We start from the raw sequence: 23,077 nt of genomic DNA on the forward strand, positions 1-23,077 counted from the left end.
GTTAATGGTACGGGTACTATTAAGAATGGAACACATATACAACACTCTCAAAGTGTCAAGTTGGCAACAAGGGATGGTGTAGAGATAAACATCACATGTTGTCAAAGAATCTAACTGTAGTGAGTATGTTTATAATACACAAAGTCGGCGGAAACAACCTGAACTGATAAGCTTACCATATGCAATCTGCAAAGCAATTGGTCTTTACATACAAGAAGTATAGATGTTAGTAGCCAGGAAAGATGTATATAAACTGTGTAGTGTGTAACATGAATTAGACTTGTGGTATCACCCTGTACCTAAACTCCCTGCATCTGGGCCTGGCTAGAGAGAACAAATAGCTGTTACATGCCTAATAAAATAACCGAAGTGACGCGTTGGAGTCTGAGGGTTTTTTCAGATCTCAGAGAAGTGTTCTGGATGAAGTGTTCTCCCAGAACTGGACAAGGTGTTCTGGATAAGCAGAGTGGAAAAGCGGGGAATCCCAACACAACTCAGCCAACATCACTATAACATATGAACAACAAAATAACAATTTGCCTTACTGCCTTCATGCACGCAGTGTAATTGTACAGGACAAAAAAAGTATTAAATGTCAGCTGCACTAATGTATTGAAGTCTAGCTAGTGTGTAAATGTTAATAACTACTTGAATTAAAAAAGGGTTTTCTACCAATCACTATCTCTGGATTTCAAATTAGAAACTTTGCATTATTTCTGCATATGCAACATGATTATTCCATCTTTCCAAATGCTTTACTTGTTTGTGCTTTATTTTACCTACTAATGTGGACCTTATAGAATTGTTTAAAGTTCTCAGTAAAAAAAAAATAATTGTAAGTTATACTGCACATTACTACAATATGCTTTCATCTCAGATTCACTCACAATTGACTTCTTCCCAGTTCTGTACAACACAATTTCCTACATAATAAGTCCATAAACTTACTGCAAAAAACCTATGCCAAAGCTATTCTAGGGTTGCATAAGCTATTGCTTAATGAGCTAAATTCTGCCCGGGCCAGCACAGATTTACTAGTGAGGAAAGGGGAAGGTAAGTATTTAGGAAGCCTCTTTCTACCACTTGTTCACCTGTGCACCGAGCCAGAAAAAGGCTGTTACTTGTACTCCTCAAGTGCTAGGGGACAGCCAACTATCATATCTGATGACATTTCGTAGCCACAGGAAAGCACATAACATGGAAAGCATGGCCAGGGGCCCACTCTGGGTACAGCAGTATTAGTGTCTGGCAGGAGATGCTGTGTGAAGAGAGGACTTCTATATCTTTTCAAGGCAATAGTATGGACTGCATCAATAAGCAAATGGAACAAAATCGGTTACAGGTTTCTTTAGTGCCAAATCTGCAATTTCATAGGTTGATGAAACACCCTAAATTGGAGATATTAAGCAAATATCCAGCTGTAGAATATTGCCTCTAAGCTTGTTTACGGAAATATCGTAAAGGAGTATAAGAGATCAAGAACATTACTTCTGGAGAATAACTAGAAAACTAAATAATATTAACTGACTTCAACAGTTACCTAATATATCTATATACATAAGACATTCAGGATCAACCAGGCAGCAGGAAATTTCCTGGGAAGTTCCACCAACAAGTGGAATCTAAACACCAGATCCAGTGATCTGCAGCCCAAGCTGTCTGCCAAGGGGCCCAGGGCCACCATGTAATGCCACAGAACCAGGTGCAGGTCCTCCTACTAATGAAGAGTGGGTCCAAGAGAAATAGGATGCTGGCATTTGGGTGGCAGTGAGATGCGGGCCCAGCCGCTATGTTTGAATGTAGCATGTTACAGTGTTATGTGATACAGGTGTGATGTATAACACGCTCATAATGCTACACTATAATCAAACACAAATCAGTCATCAGTAGGAAAGCAAATCATGTGAAAGACAAAATATCAAGAGAACTGGGACCACCATAGAGTCACAGCTTAAAAAAACAGCAGCAAGACTTCTGGTCCTCTAATATGAGGGGAGAAAAGAGCATCCTCATCTCCACTATAAATCAATGCTGCTGATAATCACCTCTTCTATCCTTCCCTGGAATCTCCTACCTCTCTAATCTAACACTGATTGCACTTATACATACATTTGTGTACTGAGCTCTCTATTTCATAGATATCTGTCCCATTCCTTCTTTTCTGTTCTTTAATTCTCTTTCATTCATCTATTTGTATGTCATGTATCACTGTTAAAGGCAGAAGAAAGGTACCCTAACTAACTGATTGCATCTGACGATTATATAGGATCGTCAGTTCTTTTCTATTTGTGTTTCAGAGTAAGTTATAAACTCAACCTCCACCAGCCCAAGTTCAAAACTTTTCCAATTCAGTATGAGATAATGGAATTTGTAGCTATGTGTCTCTACTCAACTCTACCATCTTCCTGTGTCCCCCTTCACCCGAAACAATCTTCTGATGAGACACTGAAGGCTGGTTCATTAGACCCACCAGCTGTATTTTCAGTCACTCAGATGCATCCATTCATTGTAAATCGTCACACCACTACACACTTCTAATTTGTTCTTGTATAATGGTTAATTATTATATCCAAACCAATTGGTCTGTTACTGTGAAATGCAAACAAATGCAAAATAGGCCTTATTCTGATTTTTCAGATGTTGATTTTATATCCATGTTACTCAGTTGTAGTCACTCTCGATTTCCAAAGCGTGAGTTCAGAATCAGGCCACATTGGCTTATCAAGCTTATCAAGCAATTGAGCTTTGCAGCCCTCATTAAAATAAATAAAATCACTGAAATTAGCAGCAGTGTATTTGAACGAATTGGATTGCTGTGACCTTTACAAGATAGGTAACATTTCTGGCAAACTGACAAAATAAATAAAATAAAACACTGAACTTTGCTGCATAGTTTTTCTTTTCAGATATAATTTAGAGATAATTAGGGAACAAAGAAACAAGCAAAGAAAATATGAATTCAGATACCACAAAAATTAGACACAAGGATAAGGAACCAATAACGAACAAGGCAATGACACAAAATGCAACGGACACACCACTATTTGGATAATCATATACTAATGGAATACTTAGACAGTTATTGCCATCTTTTATGTTTGCACTTACCAACCTCCACAACACTAGAACAGTTGCGGTCTGTGAAGCCACTGGGACATTCACATGAAAAGAAGTCATCAGCCAATCCAGATAAACAGATGCCACCATTTTCACAGGGGTTGGAATCACACACGTCTCCTGTGAATTAAAGAAAAAGATTCTCAGTCTTTCATACAGGCCCCCAAAACTCCTTATGTGATAACTTTAGTACAGTTAGATTACTGACAATCAAGAATAGACCAGCATAATGGCTCCAGATTCCCTTGAAAACCAAACACCTTCAGACCTACAAATCTACCATAGGCTCAATTTTACATTTATTTAAAGAGATTCACATTTGTCCCAAGATTTTGATTTTGTACATAGAAGCTTTTACAAACAATAAAGACAAATAGGTTTCCATTTAAAAAAAAAAAAAAAAACACATCATAGGAAACTGTCTTGATTCTGTCAGACATTACCTTGCAGTTGCAACACAAACCTTGAATCACTGAAAACAAAAATCTGATAATAATCAACAGAAGTGAAAGTTAATTGTGTGGTTGAAAAGACCCTGCCCCTTCCGACTTTCTCTTTGAAGCCACTGAGTGTACATCATCACTGCAAAATTAACTCAAGCTCTTCCTTGGGTGTTGCATTTACTGGCTTCACTCCACATACACAACTCTCCCATGAAGTTTAGTGGTGCTTTCAATCCTGGCTAGCTGGCTTATCTGGGTATATAGGCTAAAAGCAGGTCAAGGCTTTCTCACGAGCTGGCAACCTGCCCACTTTTCAGTGAGAATGTAAACTACACAAGTTCTGATAGTCCTCCAGTGCCTTCCCACAATTCCCCCTTTATTCCCCAAAGGGCAAACAAGTTGTCCCAAAATTCACTGGGAAACAGTTGTAATGTGGTTCATTTGATCACATTACAAAGAGCCATGGGATATGCATAGTGACACTGTGGTGGGATGGCTTTCCACTCTGGTCAAGGAAGGGTTAAAATCTCATCTGGGCACAATGAGCCCCAATCTGGTGCACCTGTGAGGCCTCTCAAACCTTGAGAGGGGCGAATCCTTAAGAGGAAGGATCTAAACCCAGTGCAGAGTGGCACTCAGCACGGAAGCAGAGCTAGAGCTCCTTAGCCCCACAGAGCCAGAGCATGCTCACCAGGAAAGCTGAGGAAGGGCCTATACTGCTTGGACTCTTTGAAGAGGTAAAAGGACTCTTTATTTTGTCTTTTTCTAGTGCCCAGCGTGCTCAACCTGGTCCCCTTGGACACATGGAGGATTAGGAACCTAGCTCCCCGTCACAGAGACTATTTAGTTTTTGCCTTCCAGGGAATTGTGGGGTGAACCTGGATTGTTTTGTGAGCTGCAGGATTATTTTGTTGCCTTTTTTGTTTTGGACTGCTGTTATGTGATCCACTGCCCTAAGACTTACAGATGGAAGGCCACACCCCACACTGGTGCTCCAGTGACATCTACATACAGGGAGAGATGTCTGAAATGAGAGAGGTGCCCCCCATCATCCCAAGAAGGCATCCTATGGATACAACCTATGGCAGATACACATGGATGGGCCCAGCACTGGTGAGGATATAGTAACTTGGGTATGGATTTATGTCCAGGCTAGGCTAACCCAGATACTGATCACTTGAGTTAACTTTGCAGTGAAGACATACCCTCAACTGGGTCTCCTGGCTGAAGAGTCACTGCCTTTCTCTTCTGACCACACTTTGCATCAGACTGCTTTGTTCGTAGCATCTGAGGGAGTTAGTTCCATGTAGTGGAACAAAGGAATTCCCTACAATGCTGTTGATTAATTTGGAGGAGAAACACTGATTGAACAAACAGCATGGAAGTTCTCAGAAACATTAAAAGGGATCTTTGGTTTTAGGTAATATATTTCCTGATTTTTGTGGTGTTCTGATCTTTAACAACACAAGCCAATGAACCAAAAAGTCTTCATGGGATTAAAAGGAACAGGCACTTAGGGCCAAATTCTGTTCCCATTAAGTCAAAGGGAACTTTAACATTGACTTCAATGGGAGCAGGACGCATGCCTAGATTTTCCATTTTTAGCCATTACTTGATATCTTACACTATGAACAGACTGTGAATAATTATCCAAAGGATGGCATGTGATGTCTCTACTGTCTGGTTATCATAATCATTTCAAAATGTATGTACAAATAATATTTAAAGAGTTATGTAGCTATACATGAAATTATGTTCTCAAAGCCTGGGAGTTAAACTAGGTAAACCACTGACCTGTTTCAGACTAGTTCCTTCCAGGAAGGGAGTAATAGACATTTATCTCTTTAGATGGGTGTTGTGTATTGTCTGCATCACAATATATATCTATTTGCATACTGAGCCAAAATGCTAATCAGAAGATTGTTAAAATTTAGAGAGGAAATTTACAGGAAGAAATAAGACAGAAGGAAGGGATTCTCTTTATGAGTAAAGAATACGGATTGTTGGACTATATTTGGTGGACAGAGCTATCCCTCCCTTCATCTTTCCACTGAGGAGGCAAGAGGACAGCATAACTTGTCTCATGTATGGAAGACCACAGCCAAGCCTGGCTGTAATTCACAGGAAGGATTTTGGTTGAGCTTCTGCTCTACAAGACATGATTGTGACTAGTTAAGAAAGTTTAGGTTTTAGAATGTGTTGTGTTTTTATTTTATATATAACCATTTTGTTTCCAATCCTTCTACTTGCTTTCATTAAAATCTCTACGCTTTGTCAGATAAACTTTTGCTACTTTTCACTATAAATATAACTAAATCCTGTGGGTTAAGCAGAGCGGTGATCTAAAGAGTAACTGGTAAGCTAGGGTGGACTGTTCCTTTGGGTGCAGTGAATCTGTGAACTGCAAATGTCCAGTGGAACAGGGGCAGTACATTCACAGGGGAGTGTGCTGAACACTCTTAATGGTTGCTTGCTAGGATCATCTGGGTACATCTCAACAAATCAGTTCTCTGCCATTGCAGTTGACTTGGGCATTGGTACCCAAGTCCTTCCTGTTTTCCGCCTGTGGCGCACAATAGTTTGCTCTCCTGAGGGCTGTGATTTTTTTAGTTTAATCTAGGTTATTTGACTCAGTGCTGGGTAACTGGTGGGATTTAGTGGTCTATGATGTGCAGGAGGTCAGATCGGAAGATCTGGTGGTCCCTTCTGGCCTTAAACTCCATGACTATGACTCTTCAAGAGTTGTGGAGCTGGAGTGCCAATGAGCACTGCCTGGGAGCTCGCAAAGAATTTTGGAGAATCAGCCAACATTCCTCCTTTGGGCCCTGGTTGCTAGACATCTGCTTCTAATGCATCTTTATAGATAAAACTTGGCTCTTAGTTATTTTTTCCCTGGTGAAATTACACAGTCATGTACCTTTGGTTCTGTTTATTCATTATTGTTTTAATGACATTTTGTTTAGGCTCTACCAGGCTAATTTGGATAAATCTGTCATGTTTTATTGTTGCTATAAATTTGTAAGTGGTGGGCTATAAACCCAGTCTCAGTTATTAGTATGAATCGTGGGGCGGCTGCAGCAATGAAAAAAACTAATGACACAAACCAAAGCAAATAATCCCATCAAAAGTCTTCCTATACTGACTAACTCATACAAAACAGCAGAGGACAAAAGAGGGAAAATGTATTATTGCAACTTTGAACTGCAATGATTAAAATTGGAATTTTGCATGACACTCTACACAATGTAGTCAGGGAAATGAGCAAACTCAGACACACGTGAGCAATAACTCTAGTTAAAACTAGAAATAAAGTTCATGCAAATTTACATACTCAAATTAGTGAATCTCACTTAAAATGTTAGCCCCCATATGACTTACTGCCTGTAAAATTGTGCAGAATAAAATAAATGTCATTTTTGAATCAACAATATGCCTCAATTTACATTTGTGCCACTTCAGAGGTCATTTATGTTGAAATATTGAAATCTACTTTGTTATATATTTGTTATACATAGACCTTGATTTAAAAGGCTCTGTTCTCAATAAGAAAGGTTTACATGGGTTTACAGTTTGTTCTGACATAACTGATGATGGGATTTGTTACCATATAAGTACCGTCTGGTTTGCATATTATATACAGCCCTTTAATACAGCCCTACAGTTTTAGGATGTAATTCTGCAGTCAGGATGAGGAGAAAGAAAGAACTATAATCATAAAGCAAATTCTCCTAGTAGTGTGCATTTAGCTGAAGATGTGCCACTGCCTCTCTTTTTGTACAACCACGACTTCCAATACATCCTTTTTAATAAACACAGCATAAAAAAATTGGTTTGCTGTTTACAAAATACAAATGACATTTAATCTTGTATGCTTGTTGTAACTTGCAACCAGAAATGCCTATTAAAAATAAAAGTGTGCTATGCTCATTTCCAAAAAAATGATCTCAGGTGCCTTTTAACCCCTTCATGCCCTCTGACGTATTCTGATTCAATCATCATCTTTCAGTGAAATGTATGTTAAATACAGAAGTGCCCCAATAGAGGTAATGTACATGCTATAGCGGTGCTATTATAATAATCACAAGAAGTCAACTCTGGATGTTTTTACTCTGTTCTAATTCAGACATAATCACAAAGACTTTAGGAACGCACTATGTCAAGATTTTAGGATTCCATGCAAAGATCTGAGAAAAAGTTAATGGCAGAGCATTTGCTTGAAAGAAGAAACACACACAGGTACAAAGTTGCCGGAGTTCATTAAACAACCTTGGTTTTTTCTTGTTTTTTGATACTGAGCTTTCTTGAAGAAGACAAAGTACTGCTTGCAAATTTTCTATCATTTCTTTACAAGAGCAAGAAGTGGAGCAAGGGATGTAATCATACTAAATATATTTGTCCTGTAGCCAGCTTCACTTGGCTAGCTCTTTTGTATTTTCCTCACCTGGCTCCAGCCAGATTGGCAGCAAAGGTTTTCAAACAAACAGAACTCAAAACATCACCTTTATAACAAAATTTTCTTTTTTCATAGATATGTCTGATGGGGTGTAGTCTTCCAATATCCCTCCACCAATGGAGGTTGTTCTGTTCACAGCTTATACACAGAGAAGTTGAATAAAAACAAATACATTTAAATCTTCCAGCACAGGTAACACTACTTTATTTCTTAGAGATAACCAGAGAGAGAGAGAACAGCTTGATCCTTAATGCAGCAAGGCATAACTCACCCCACCTTGCTATTTCCAGGCTCACTGCTGCTCCCAGATGCTTCACTATAGAGCTTCTTTGCCTGTAAGCAGAACCACAAACCCCACACCAACTCTTAAAGCGATAAAATACAATTCCGGCACAGTCCTCAAAACACAAGAGCCAGGACAACCCATTTCATTCCATTCCCCCTAGTTCTAGGAGAGGTTAGCAGGCAAACAGTCCTTTTTCTGCTAGTGCCACCCCCCATTACAAGAGAAGAGACAGATTATTTTCCCAGAACTTGTCCTGGTTGGCTAGGAGAGGTTCAATCTTATCCACTGTATGCTACAAGTCTCCTGGTCCAGGAGAAACAATAGCCTAGGTTTTCCCCAAATACTAATTATTATGATAGGACCACTTCCTCTCTCTCTCAGTATCTTCATCTGTCATTCCTTAAGGTCTTGTCTGCTCCAGAACTCCTGGAATGGCATAGCCTGGCCTTCCAGACTTCCCCCTCTGGTTTTAAAAGTTATGCTCTTCTACATGTCCATTATGCACACATGAAGCGGAGGGCTGAAGATTGAAATCTACTGCAGAGAACTATTGCCTTGATACTAGGGGGAAAATTATGGCCCTGCATGTCTCCGAATCAATGGGGCAAAAGGGGGCACTCTACAATAACACCAAACCTAAGTGTTCAAAAATCAGTCATACATCCAAAATCATGAGATTGGCTTAAATATCATTATTTTAAAAATAAATATTTGGTTTTTTTTAATTTGCTTTTATGATTTTGAACATTTAGGGTATACTTGGGTAACATTTTTCATTCTTTTCTCTGCAACAACTAAAGCTAGAAACTTATTTTTTTCATTTTTTTAAATGAAAGTGAAATTCTCACTTCGTATGACTCAAGGAATTGGGACTTTCATAAAAACACCAAATATCTCAAGACTTATGATAAAATTGGAAAAAATTGGGGATACTGTCTCTACCATTCAAATAATGAAAACTTTATAAGACACAAGGCCTCCAGGAACACAGGGAAAAGCACATTCAGGAAAGGGCCCCCTTTAAGGAGATGTGTCCTGTGGTCCATCCCAGTGATTCTCTACCAACATCAAGGAGGAAGGGAGAGGCATGACAGCTATGCTAGTTAGCCTCTATACCCTGTGCACCTGAAAACAGCGAGTTATATAACATGAGTTTCTTATATAGCTGCGTTGGGACAGTAAAGGGTCTGCTTGCACCTTCTCTTTCCTTGGGACACCTGCAAAGAGCCAGCTATAAACTGATACCTTGTATTTAACTTGATGAAATGTTTTCTAGTTGAGAGCATCACTCCTGCTTCTTTTTTCACCCTGGAAACATTCAATTCTGAACAAATCACAGTGCAAGACCTTGAAAAACTTTACATTTTATACAACATGCCTTTGTAATTTTATAAAATCCCACAGATCATTGTAGAATCATTCTTTACAGAATAGTGCAGTTCCTTGGTTGACAACAAAGGACAACCTGAAAGACAGAATTCAATTGCTGTATATAAATAATGCAACACATCATGATGGTAACCGTTAGTTCATCAATTCCTGTCAAGAATACAAACTCACCATGACTTTATGAAAACAATCTTGTGACACTAACTATACTGGATACCCTGTGCAAACAAAAAAGAATCATCCAGTAGTTTTCCTTATGTATTGTATTATTTTGTAAAACAATCCATAATTACTACGTTGTAAAATATCAGTAAGCTACAGCCATAACTTATGAATCTGGGGTTGTACTTGACTGAACTTATTAATGTTACTGAAAGAGTTCCACATGGTTTATCCTGCATCAGCAGGACCCACAGATGCAATACCTGATCTGTCAGCAGGCATTCCTATTCTGGATCAGGGAATGGAGAGATTGTGTTCTTACTATTTATTTAAGAATGATAATTTTGTAAATAAGATATTCTGTCTGATTGTGTGATAATGTCAAGAATCAACATAGCCAGTACTACTGGCAGAAGTGCAACTTGGAGTACCATTTCCTGGGGATAACTAGGTGGTGATAGACCACAAAGAGTGACAAGAAAAAGCCAGACTCTCAAGCCTCCAAAAATAGATGAAAAGAAGTGATAAAAGGAGATGAATAAAAGACTTCCTTTGGGTACTCTTACCCACACACATACACTTTTATGGCATGAGAACAGGAGGAAACCAAATGAAATTTAAAATGTAGCAAAGTTAAATTGAGAGCACCAGATGTTTTAATAGCTAGAAGTTGTGCACAAGCTCTGCTATCTAGGATCAACTATATTGGATAACTTATCTCTGGATGACTAAACTAATTCTCTCATAGGAAAGTTAGTCACAAGAGTTGGCCACCTTACTACAGCATGTGGGATAACAAGAAACTAACATTGAGTACCAAGATACGGCTCTCCCAGATCGGCTTTTTGAAAATACTACTCTTTGGTGACAAGACCTGGACCACCTACAGGCATGGGAGAAATCTAGACACCTTCCACAAGTGCAGTTTTTGCCATATTCTAAATATCAAGTGGAAACACAACGATCCTGACACTGAAACATTCGAGAAAGCAAAATTACCAAATTTAATCAGTATTCTCAAAACAAAGGCACTCCATTGGCTTGGTCATCTGCACCAGACGGATGATGGACACATGCCAAAGGGTCTCCTGTGCAGAGAAATTCAAATGCTCCAAGCCCACTGGGCTGACCTAGGCTCAGATTCAAGCATGCTTATAAGAGGGACACAAAAACACTGACACCACAAGCGGGGAAGATGCAGCTAGCAACAGGCTACATTGGAGAGATGCACTGCACCAGGGCCTCAAAAAGGCTGAAGAGAGGTGGTTGAGAGAGAGAAAAGGGAAGAGCACTAAAAGGAAAGCACATCAAGCCTCTGGCCCTGCACTTTATGCCTGCAATATCTGTTTCAAGGATTGTCACTTGAGAACTGGATTTTTTAGTCACTCACGATGTCGCATCATGACACATAGTAAATGAACCATTTTGGCACTTACATCATTGTCTTTCAAGACAGATAGTTGCCATTTAAAAAGGGGTGGAAGTGGTTTTATAAACTGTGTATTTCATTGCCCAGTGGAATTCATTCTCACAAGGTGTTACTGAAGAAAATGCTTAGCTGTACCCCAAAAAGGATTAGACATTTATGTGAATACCAAGAGCATAATTGACAGTTACATTTACTTGTATAATCATTTTTAAGGTTATCAGTGCTTATGCTTTAGGATGTGCTCTAAGTACTAATTGGCTGGTTAGGAAGAAATATCCCCTATTGACAATGTTCTTTGGATTGCCACTATATAACAAAGAACCTGATCCTTCAGTCATTTCTCAGAAAAAGTCCATTGAAGTCAATGGGAAATTTGCCTAAAATATTCAGGGTTGGGCCTATTTCTGAAATATAGAACTACAATGAGATTTCAAAAGAAGACTGAGAAAGTACACTAGCAGTTTGAGATTAAAATCAACTGTTTTCAATGTACTTTAATAGTTTTCTGAAGGCACAGAATCATTTGTTAACTGTCAACATTCAAATCTATTTATCCACAGTTGAATCAGAACTATAAATCATGTTGAAGACATACCTCTATAGACATGCAAACTGATAAACACCAGAACAAATGAGCTCTGTAATTCTTTTAGCAAACATGGAAACAGTTGTCCAGACTTAATGGCTAGATGGCTGATTTGTTTTCCTAATGTAAAAGAGTTACTGAAGAGAGAGCTGAATAATTAACACAGATCTTGCAGTATTTGAAAGAGAAGGTAACTTTAAGCTACTGATGCCTAGAAATTTTACCCACATCTTTCATCTTTTACACCTAATGACTGATTATCACAAGCAGTGAAGCTAGAGGGCTAACAAAACAACAAGAATCGAAATGATTAAAATATATATATTTTAGTGGCCCTATTATCTGTATGTGCTTACATATTAAGCTGATGAGAGTCCCTATACGAATCTAGATAGCAAGGCTGCCAATTCTCATAATTTTATCAACAGCGTCAGGACATCAGATTTTTTCTGAAAGCCTCAGGTGATGGAATCAAGAGTTTACATACAAATCTCAGCTTTTGTATAAAAACAAAACAGTCTCTAGATCTCATGGTTGTGGAAAAAGCTATAAAATGTGCAATGAGTGAGCTATAAAGGCTCAGAAATCAGAAGGCTAATCAAATCAACATAAATTTTATTATCTTAAAAAAAATCGTATGATTTTGGGGGTCTAACATGATTTTTCAATGCCTGAGTTTGGCAATATTGAGATTATACTAGAGGACCTAGGTTATACTGTAAATAGTAGTGCCCAATTCAGCAGATTGGGTGTGAGTACATTGGTATATAATCATATCGTCCATGAGAGCCTAGGAAGATTGTGGTTGCAGCTGTTGGAAAGTTAGGCTTCCTAGGGAAAGAAATCATGAAAAATGCTTATTTTTTGACAGCATGTTGTAGAGCTGCAAGACAGAGGAGAGGAAAACTCTTGACAGTGAACTTCTTGTGCTCTCAAGTCTCAGGCTTTCCATTCTATAACCCATTTGTCTCATTTCCAAAGACCACACAAGCAGGAATAAGGACAACTCTAGAACTGGAATAACAAACCCAAGGGCTGAGGTAGCTCTAGATTGGGCTTTGGACTATGACAACATTTATCAATGTAATGCAGCAGTGGTATGGCTAGCCTATCATGGTTAGGAAAAGAACTTTATAGTCTTGCCTCTGGCATATTAATTTATAACATGCTAAATCCCTTCCTACCTTTTAATCTTTTTTCCTCTCTTTTTCGATAGTATCAGCTACTTTATTCATTTGAATGGGAAATAGCAGTAGGTCATCATACTTCAGCCTGATGCACTGGATGCTTTTCAAAATATCTCATATGTGACAACACAATAAGAAATAATAAAACCAGCTAAGAAGTAAACTCTTCTCCATGTCATAGGTTATTAGGAGTTCATGCCTATGCTAATTAGGTCTACAGAGGAAGAGATGACATATTTCTGTCACTTTAAATCTTTTTAGTGAAAAAAATGGTTCAAATTTGGTCAAGAGAGAAAAGTGTTCTAAATTAGAGCTGGCTGAAATTTGGAATTTCCAGTTCCTGGGAAATTTTGACATTTCAAAATTTGGTTTGAAACCAAATTTTTAACTATTTCCCCAAACTTCAAATTCTGGACATTTTTGTTTTGGAAACACTTAAAATTTGTCAAATCTGAAGCACTTCTGTGAAATGTTTGGGGTTCCACAACGTAGAATTTTCCAACAAAACTCTGGAAGATTCTCAACCAGCTCTCTTTTAAATGATTCCAGACCATTTATGTATATGTTTACAAGTGCAGAAATAGATGGGTTTTTTTTAAATGAATGAAGGAGTTTGTTTGTTCAACAAGGTGATACAGTCCAGAAACTGTTTCATCAGAAAAGAAAGGATGCAGTTTCCCCAACTTGACTGACAGACATAACTGAAGGAGTGGTTTTTGCTACTCAATGTCCCTAATGCAGTTATATTACATTCCTGCCAATAAAATCTTCTACCCCATGCTTACATTAGAGCTGGGGAAAAAATCTGCTAAACAGTATTCACAAATATATTCATTTTGACAATGTTTGTACTTCCTTTTGATTCAATATTCACAAACATTCATGTTAATCAGGCTTTGTTCCCACAAATGTTTAGATTCACAGAAATCAGGATTGGCTTGCGATTAAGAAATAATTCATAGGTTCATAGAGTTTAAGACCAGAAAAGACCACTGATCAGATAGTCTGATCTGTATATCACAAGTCATTAAATTTCACCCATGTAACTGTTGTATTGGGCACAATAACTTTAGTAAAACTTAGCATAACTTAAAGAAAGGCATCTAGCTGTGATATGAAGACTCCAGGAGATGGTGAATCCATCACTTCCCTTGATAGTTTGTTACAGTGGTTAATTACCCTCAATGTTCAAAATTTCTAATTTAAATTTGTCAGGCTTCCAGTCATTGTTTCTTGTTTTTTTTTATCTGCTATATTCAACAGCCCTTTGCTATCTGGTATTTTCTTCATGTTCACTATTAAGTAGTCACCTCTCAATCTTCTTTTTGATCATCTAAACAGAATGAGTTCTTTATGTCTCCCAGTGCAGGGCTGAATATTTTTAAATCACTTTTGCAATTCGTTTTTGCATTCCCCCCACCCTCTTAATATTTCAATATCCTTTTAAAAATGTTGACACCAGAACTGGATTCAGTATTCCTCAATTGGTTTCACCATTGCAGGATATAAAGGTAAAAATCATTTCTTTATTCCTATTCAATAATTCTCTGTTTCTACATCCCATACATCTATTAACTCTTTTTGCCATATTAAATTGCTCATATTAAATTGTTTATCCACTCTGACCCTTAAATCCTGTTCAGTCATTACTTTCCAGGACACCTCATTCTATAAGTATGGCCTGCATTCTTTGTTCCTAGAGCAATGAATAATTATATAAAGTCAGAGACAAAGAACAAGTTGAAAATTCTGTGTACCTTGAAGAACCATTATGAAAAAATGGGATTATTGAAGATGACTTAAAAAAAATAAGAATCATACTAGCTGCTACTCCATTCAAAAAGCTCTGCAAGGTTTGGAAGGCTAAAGACATTTTGATAAAAACAAAATCAGCATATATGTGATAGCTGTCGTGCCAGTACTGCTGTAGAGCTCAGAGTGTTGGAGTATGAAGAAAGTTGACTAACAAAATATATTGGCTGCAGAAATAAACTAGAGGAGGTAAATACTGAGAGTTTCAAGATGGCAGAAAATAAAATAAGTGATACAAAAATGGCTAGGGCACAAAATAAAAAATTCAAGAATAGTGATTGTGATCATTTAGACATATGTCAAGATTGGACCCAGAAAGGATACCATACAAGGCGATTCATACCACAGTGCAAGGAACTAGAAACAGAGGAAGACCAAAGATGCATTGGATAGACAAAGTAAAGAACAATGTGAAACAAAAAAAGGTTTAAAGATGAATGAAGCTGTGAAGCTGTTTGTGAAACAGTGGCCCACTAGTGGCTTGCTTCTCTTTGACAGGCCTGACATACTCACCACATCTAACACACTTTTGTCATGATATATGCCCAAGAGTGCAGGTAAGATATCACTGGAAAACTAACTCACAGTACAGGATGTGTACAAAAAGTTATGACTATGTGCTAGAATTATGTTCTTAAAATGTGTTTGGCGAGCCATGCATAGCCCAATCTGTCCTAGACAAAGGAATGTGTATTTGCTTGGCTGACCAGCCTGATCGTCAGGCCGAGACAATGAAAGCATGTTTATATAAAAGGTAAACAAAGTCATCAACCTAGCAAATAAGGGAGACAGCTACTTAGCTATAAAGAGAGCAGATCAGAACCTCACATGATAAGTAATTAAATCAATTGATTGTATATAATATTACTACATTATAAAAGTGTATCTAGTGATGTCTTTTCTGAAAGCTAATGATACCCAGGTGAAATGTTAATAACTTTGTAAAATGTATGTATTAACACTACATGAGAATATATGGATATTTAATGTTATTATGCCTTAAAATCTGTGACCAAACACAGGAGAAATAGGTTTTTTCCCAGACCAGAGGGAAGGCAGCTATCTACCTGTCTCAATGAAATTAAGGAAAGTGTGACCAAAACCAAGGGAAGCTGTTTACATATGAATCAACGGGTGATATGGGAAGTCCATAGCATGAAGTTATTCTGAGTCTGGGGACAAAACAGTGAGTCTGGGAAGATAATATAAGGAGAACAAAGAAGTTATCTTGGACAGACACAAGGGGCCAGAGCTCTTTCAAGCTGAGAAAGATGGGTCCTTCAACCAAGGGGATTGAAATCTCTGGGAAAGAAAAAGACTGGTAATAACTCAAGCTTAAACCAAGGCTTTAGCTTGTTAAGTCTTACACTTTCTAGTGGCTATTTTTACTTTTGTTTCTTTGTAACTCTTTTAAAATTTATTCCTTCTACTTGGTCACTTAATCTTTGTCCTTTTGCTAATTTATTTATGTTTACAATAAACCAGCTCAGTGCTGTGCTTAAAGGCAAAGGTGTATTTATCCCAGTTAAGTTAATAAGCTGCATTGTGCTTTTATTTCTTTAAAGGATCAAATGAACCTTGTTATTTCTCTGAATGTTCCAGGAGAGGGCTGGGCACTTCGGGACAGATGGTTTTGAGGAAATTCAGGACTTGGAATGTATTTGAGGTCACCCCTGCATAAGTTAACTGGATGACAGAGACTAGAGCTGGGCTGTTGTATTGTAGGCAGGCTGCTAGGGTCAGAGAGCTGAACCAGGGATGTATAGCACACAGACTCTAAGGATACCGTCTGCTTGTCTGCGGCCTTTTGGTGTGCAGGCTGTGAGCCACAGCAGCAGAGCACTCAAGGGACCCAAGTTTACAGGACAGGCAGTGATCCTTATTGGTCTAGATTGCACCCCAGAACATGAAAGTGCTACAGGCCAAAGAAATGGTGGGAAAACTTCAATTGTCCCCACTGCTGCAGAAGAAGAAGAAAAGAAGATGTATCATTTTCCATTTGGCCACATTAAAATGATTTTTGTTTGAATGGGCTCAGTTTATTCTGTATGACTGCCCTGTTCTCATCATTATTACCTAGTCCACCTATCTTGTGCAAATTTTATCAGCAGTGATTTTATATTTACTTCCAAATCATTGATGAAAATATTGAACAGCTTCAGGCCTAGCAATGATTCCTGTGGAACACCACTAGAAACACCTCAAAATTGATAATGATTCCCTACTGTAGCTACTATTTGAGAGCTACCAGTTTTTAGGTCCATTTAATATGTGCTCTTTTTATATTGTTTAGTGACAACTTTTCAATCAGAATATCATGTGGTACAAAATCAAACACCTTAAAAAAGTTTGAGCACTGGATCCACAAAGAGGCATTGCACTTCAGGCACTTAGAAAATCACTGGAACAACACTGTGCTCCACAAAGCCTGAGTTAGGTGTCTAGACTCCCTATACGATTAGTGGGGACAAACATGTGCCCTAGAATATGATCCACAAAATCCAGCATGCTAGGGAGGTAGCTAACTAAACTAGCCAATGGGAGATACCAACAAGGGATGTGTCCCCTAAGCCGTGCCTCTTCTCACATACATAGGCACCTAAGTCCAGGCAGCAAGGAGACAATGTAACCCAAGAACTTAACCAAACTAAACCGCAACTATTTTGGGTATATTTAGCTATTATTAATTAAAAGCAGAACCATATAGCTAGGAATAACTGTCAGGGCTTTTATTGGTAAGGCCAAATTGCTGCAGTTGCATCTTTGCTGATTAGAATGGAAGTAGGGGGAAAAAAGCTAAACAATAAAAATAAAAACAAGTAAGTAAATAGCGTCCTTGGTTCTACGTGCCCCTGACATATATGTTTTATTGTTGTTATAATTAGAAATATTTAAAATGCTTTGCTAATTAAAAAAATGAGAAATTTGTTAAAACTAGACGAATTGGTGACCCAATAAGAGTTACTATGAGTTATGTGAAAGTTAGCTATAAAAATTAAATAGAAGTACATACCTCAAAGCAGTCCAAAGAGACTTTTCTTTGGGCAAAAAGCTGACACCTCAACTTCCTAACATTTGGACAAAAGGAGGGTCCCGGGAAGCCCAGCTGGTGACCACTTGAAACCACCTCACACTTTGGATAACTATGTTTGGCGTGCTCTGAACCTATAGTGTGTGTGTGTGTGCGCACGCACGTGCGTGTGTGTGTGCATGTGTATGTGTTTAAGAACTAATAAAAAGTAGTTTTAGTAAAAACACTCTGATTTGTATTAATCATAGATTATCAGGGTTGGAAGGGACCTCAGGAGGTCATCTAGTCCAACCCCCTGCTCAAAGCAGGACCAATCCCCAGTTTTTGCCCTAGATCCCTAAATGGCCCCCTTAAGGACTGAACTCACAACCCTGGGTTTAGCAGGCCAATGCTCAAATCACTGAGCTATCCCTTCCCCCGTCATTTATCAGATAGATGAGCTGTGTCTGATTGCAATCCACAAAGCGGAGACTACGCATACCTCTACCTAACTCACCTGAGGGACCAGATCCAGTAGGTATGTTCAAGAGATCACCTAGCACTATGGAAAACAGCTGAGAGAGAGTGTGGGCAAGAAGAAGAATAGGAAGACTAGATTTTTACCCACTGGTTGGGGTACTCACTCAGGTTGAGGGAGACCACTGGTTCAAGTCCCCGAAGAGTAAAAGGGATTTGAACAGGAATCTTCCACCTCTCAGGTGAGTACTCTAACCACTGGATCATAGAGTGATTCTCACTGTTTGTAGCCCAATTAATATTTAATATTCAATTAAATTGGAACAAATTTAATAGGAGAAATTGAGAGAGATCCACATCAGAATATCACATAGTCCTGTGGGTAGGGAACCCACCTGAGAAGTGGCAGATGCCTATTCAAATGCCTTCTCTGAAGCAGGCAGAGGGGGAACTTGAATCATCTCCAGCATCCTGAGTCAGCATCTTAACCTCTGAGCTAAAGGCTATGAAGGAGGTCCCCCCCCCACCCCAGCTGTGAATCTTTTGTATGGAGTTAGGTGGCCTCTGAGCATACCTAGACTGGGCCCTGCAGTCAAGTTAGACAGAGGAACACCTATCTTCCACTACTTCATGAATCACACTGGGGCTTAGGCAAGAGATAAGTGCCCAGATAGCTAGAATGAGACAGCAGCATCCATAGGCAGAGGCAGGAACATAGGTGCCTAGTGGATTTTTACTGCAAAAACTTAGGTGCCAAATAAATTTAGAAACCTACAGGGTTAGGTGGCAGCAGAGAGGGGATTTTGTGGATCACACTGGCATCTAAAAACCTGGCTTAGGTACCTAAATCTGGGAGCTAGGCACCTAAGTATCTTTGTCGTCCCAGGCCTGAATATACTACTTCTATGAGGCTACCTTTATAAACTAAACTTGTAGTTTTAAAGAATTAAATCAGTTTTTTGATAAGATCTATTTTTCATAAAAACATAACTGGCTTTAATTATATTTCTATCCTTTAATTCTTTGTTCATTGGATTCTATATCATCTTTTCTATTTTATCTGGAATTGATATCAAGCTAATCTGCCTATAATTACCTGGGTCATCCCATTTCCTCTGTTTGAATATTGTCATATCATGACATTGATATTGTCATATCAATATTGTCATATCATAGCACTCTTCCAGTCTTCTGGAATTTCCCTGGTATTCCAAGTTTTATTAAAATTTAACATTATATGGCCAGAGATGATCTCAGCCAAATTCCTTTAGGACTCCTGTGTACAAGTTATCCAGACTGCTGATTTAAAAATGTTTATCCCTGTTATCGAACATCAGTTACTAATGGATTTGAAAATACTTCATCATCCACATGTGATAAAATTACATCATCCTGCTTCTTTCCAAATACAGAACAGAAATATTGATTGAATACTTTTGCTTTTTTCTGGTTCATAAGCAATTTTACCATTTCCATCTAGTAATGGGCATATAATATTGCTAGCATTTCTTTTGTTCCTAATATATTTAAACTCTCATTGTCCTTTGCGCTGCCAGCCATGGATTTTTCCCTGATGCCTTTAGGTATTCCAAACTTCAAAGCAGGTCAATATATGGCCATTTGACAGAAAGTCAGTCAGGATGCATTTCATATGTAGTGCTCTCAGGGTTCCCAAATGAATTCAAGTCTACATTTTTAAAGTGTGTGTGTACATTATATTTTATATATATAGGAGATTCCAGTTTTATTAAAATTGCTGCAGTTGCTGTTGTGTCCTCTCCCCGCCCCTTCTCTATGTTACTGCTGCAGGCAATGATGTTTTGATGCCACCTCATTGGCTCCACCCATTGCACTTTGTAACAACTGTTTAAAATCTGCCACCACTAACAGTAAGTTATCATCTACACAAGATATTTCAGACTAACCAATTTATTTGAGCATAAGCTTTCGTGAGCTACAGCTCACTTCATCGGATGCATTTGGTGGAAAATACAGAGGGGAGATTGATATACACACACAGAGAACAAGAAACAATGGGTTTTATCATACACATGTAAGGAGAGTGATCACTTAAGATGAGCCATCACCAGCAGCAGGGGGGGGAGGGAGGAAAACCTTTCATGGTGACAAGCAAGGTAGGCTATTTCCAGCAGTTAACAAGAACATCTGAGGAACAGTGGGGGGTGGGGTGGGGTGGGGAGAAATAACATGGGGAAATAGTTTTTTTGATCACTCTCCTTACAGTGTGTATGATAAAACCCATTGTTTCATGTTCTCTGTGTGTGTCTATATCAATCTCCCCTCTGTATTTTCCACCAAATGCATCCGATGTAGTGAGCTGTAGCTCACGAAAGCTTATGCTCAAATAAATTTGTTAGTCTCTAAGGTGCCACAAGTACTCCTTTTCTTTTTGCGAATACAGACTAACATGGCTGCTACTCTGAAACAAGATATTTCAGTTACCTCAGTGGTGCTGCCTTTTCCCTTCATCTAATTCCCAATTTTTATCTAACTTTGTGGGAAGGACATGTTACCAGTCATTAGGGCTTGCCAAAAACAAGAATTCCATTTTGGGGTGAGGGGAAAGTTTTGAAAATAGTTTTCTTTTCAATCAGCATCTAAAATTATACCATTAACATTCTTCATGAAAAAAACCATGAGTGAGAGAGACAGACCAACCCCAGAATAATCAATAACTCAATAGTTAGGGCACTCACCTAGGATGTGGAAGACCCAATGTTCTTTCTCTGGCTCAATGAATATTTATTTATACAAGGAGGAACAGCTACAACAAGAGAAATTGAGAGAGAGGCTGAGTCTATAGCCTGGTGCTTAGCACATTCACTTGAGATCCAGATTCAAGCTCCTGCTCCCAATCAGGCACAATGCCCTAGCCATTAGGTTATTGGCTGTTTTGGGTTCATCTTTGGTCCCCAAAATTCTATATGGTCCTGAGAAAGTTCTGTCAAAACAGATATGTTTTTGCCAAAAGTTTGTTTCCATGAATTGGCATTTTCCAATGAAAAAAAATGTTTTGTCGAAAAATTCTCAACCAGCTTTATTATCCACATTCAAAATAATCTTTAGTTTATGAAGATGTGTGTCCTCTTGTGAAAGGTGTGGAATAAGAATAGCCCTATAGTTGTCAGCTCAGATAAAGTGACCAGGTTAGGGTCACTCAGATGATGAAAATAACATTGACGTTTAGAGCTCTGGTCATGAATGCTTTATGCCCCTTCAATTTTCAGTCTAACTTTGTTTTTTCTTTTAAGGCTAAACTAACAAACTTTTGCACATTTATGGCTATTTGTTAAAATATATAAAATGTATTGTTTTCCCAAATACCCTATAAAAAGTAGCTGACCTAACAGAGTTTAATGGACAGATCTCAGATATGGGAGCTAAGAACATTAGAATTTTAATCCCAGCTCTTCCATGATTCACTCAGTGGCTTTGCCAACTTTCAGTCTCCCTGCACTTCAGTTTTCCCATTTGTATAATAGTGAAAAAGATACTGTCTGGCTAACTTTACAGAGGTGTCATGAGGTTTGGTTAGTTCACACCTGTAAACCACTTTTAAGATTAGACAGCACTCTCTTAGTGCTGAGTACTATAGCAATGGTACAGAAACAACTGTGTGAATACAGGTTTCAGAGTAGCAGCTGTGTTAGTCTGTATCCACAAAAAGAAAAGGAGGACTTGTGGCACCTTAGAGACTAACAAATTTATTTGAGCATAAGCCTTGAACTGAATGCATCCAATGAAGTGAGCTGTAGCTCATGAAAGCTTATGCTCAAATAAATTTGTTAGTCTCTAAGGTGCCACAAGTCCTCCTTTTCTTTGTGTGAATACAGTCAGTACTCAAAGAATTGACTCAATATATGCTCAATGAGTGGAAACTAAGACAACAAAAATTAAAAAGTATAATTTAGATTAGTATTTAAATAAAGTCAGACCAGAAACCATCTTACTGGACTGGATATGCACCTTATTGCTTTATGGAATAAGTTCTGAATAAGGAGAGAAAGGAAGCAAAGGGAAACAAAGAGCAAGACAGACTGGGAATAGGAGAAAAGAAAGAAATCAGGTGGAAATCAGTGGTCTGAGAGTATCAGATGTTCAATATGATGTGTTCTAATCGCAAACTTTATTTTAATTTAATTAATATCAATGTATCTTCCACTCATCCAGCTAATTATCAAAGTATCTAGTCTGTTTCAGTTGGAAGTTTATATCACACAATACAATACAGGATAATTTATCTGGAAGCTCAAAACAAACAAAAAACAAAACAAAAAAACCCCAGTCTATACAAATTAAATGTACTTTGATTACTTATTGTCTTATGGACAAGTTACTGACCTGCACTTAAATATTGCGGATACATTGGCTGACCGACATGTCTTAAGTAAATCTGAAATTGAACTGGTCTCCCACTTGGAAGAAGAAATGGATTGTTTCCCCACTTAATCTGCTACGTTTCTCCATTTTTTTCTGGCTTTACTCTGTGAATTGCATCCTATGTTGCATTTCAGGTAATGTGAACATGTCTAGTTACGTATACGATATACCCAAAGTACTGTTTGGGATGCAGTTCCTGTTCAGTGGCATTTAAAAGAAGACTATGGCAGTTCATATATATACTCAGCAATATGTATAAATCCTAATAAAGCAAGGCAGAGAGGAGGTCGGGGATAGTATAGTCAGGAGAGGGAAACTGATTAAA

General features: G+C 38.3%; 1 protein-coding gene across 1 annotated transcript in view; it reads right to left on the reverse strand.

Annotated features, from left to right (window-relative positions):
- Window positions 1–23,077, reverse strand: part of EDIL3 (EGF like repeats and discoidin domains 3) — a 424,535-nt gene that overhangs the window by 299,393 nt on the left and 102,065 nt on the right. The window contains exon 2 of the mRNA XM_038403629.2: window positions 3,109–3,237. Coding sequence (XP_038259557.1) covers window positions 3,109–3,237 — 129 coding nt within the window. The remainder of the gene's footprint in view (window positions 1–3,108; window positions 3,238–23,077) is intronic.

Source organism: Dermochelys coriacea, chromosome 5, assembly GCF_009764565.3.
Source record: "Dermochelys coriacea isolate rDerCor1 chromosome 5, rDerCor1.pri.v4, whole genome shotgun sequence".
In the NCBI taxonomy this organism is placed as follows: Eukaryota; Metazoa; Chordata; order Testudines; family Dermochelyidae; genus Dermochelys; species Dermochelys coriacea.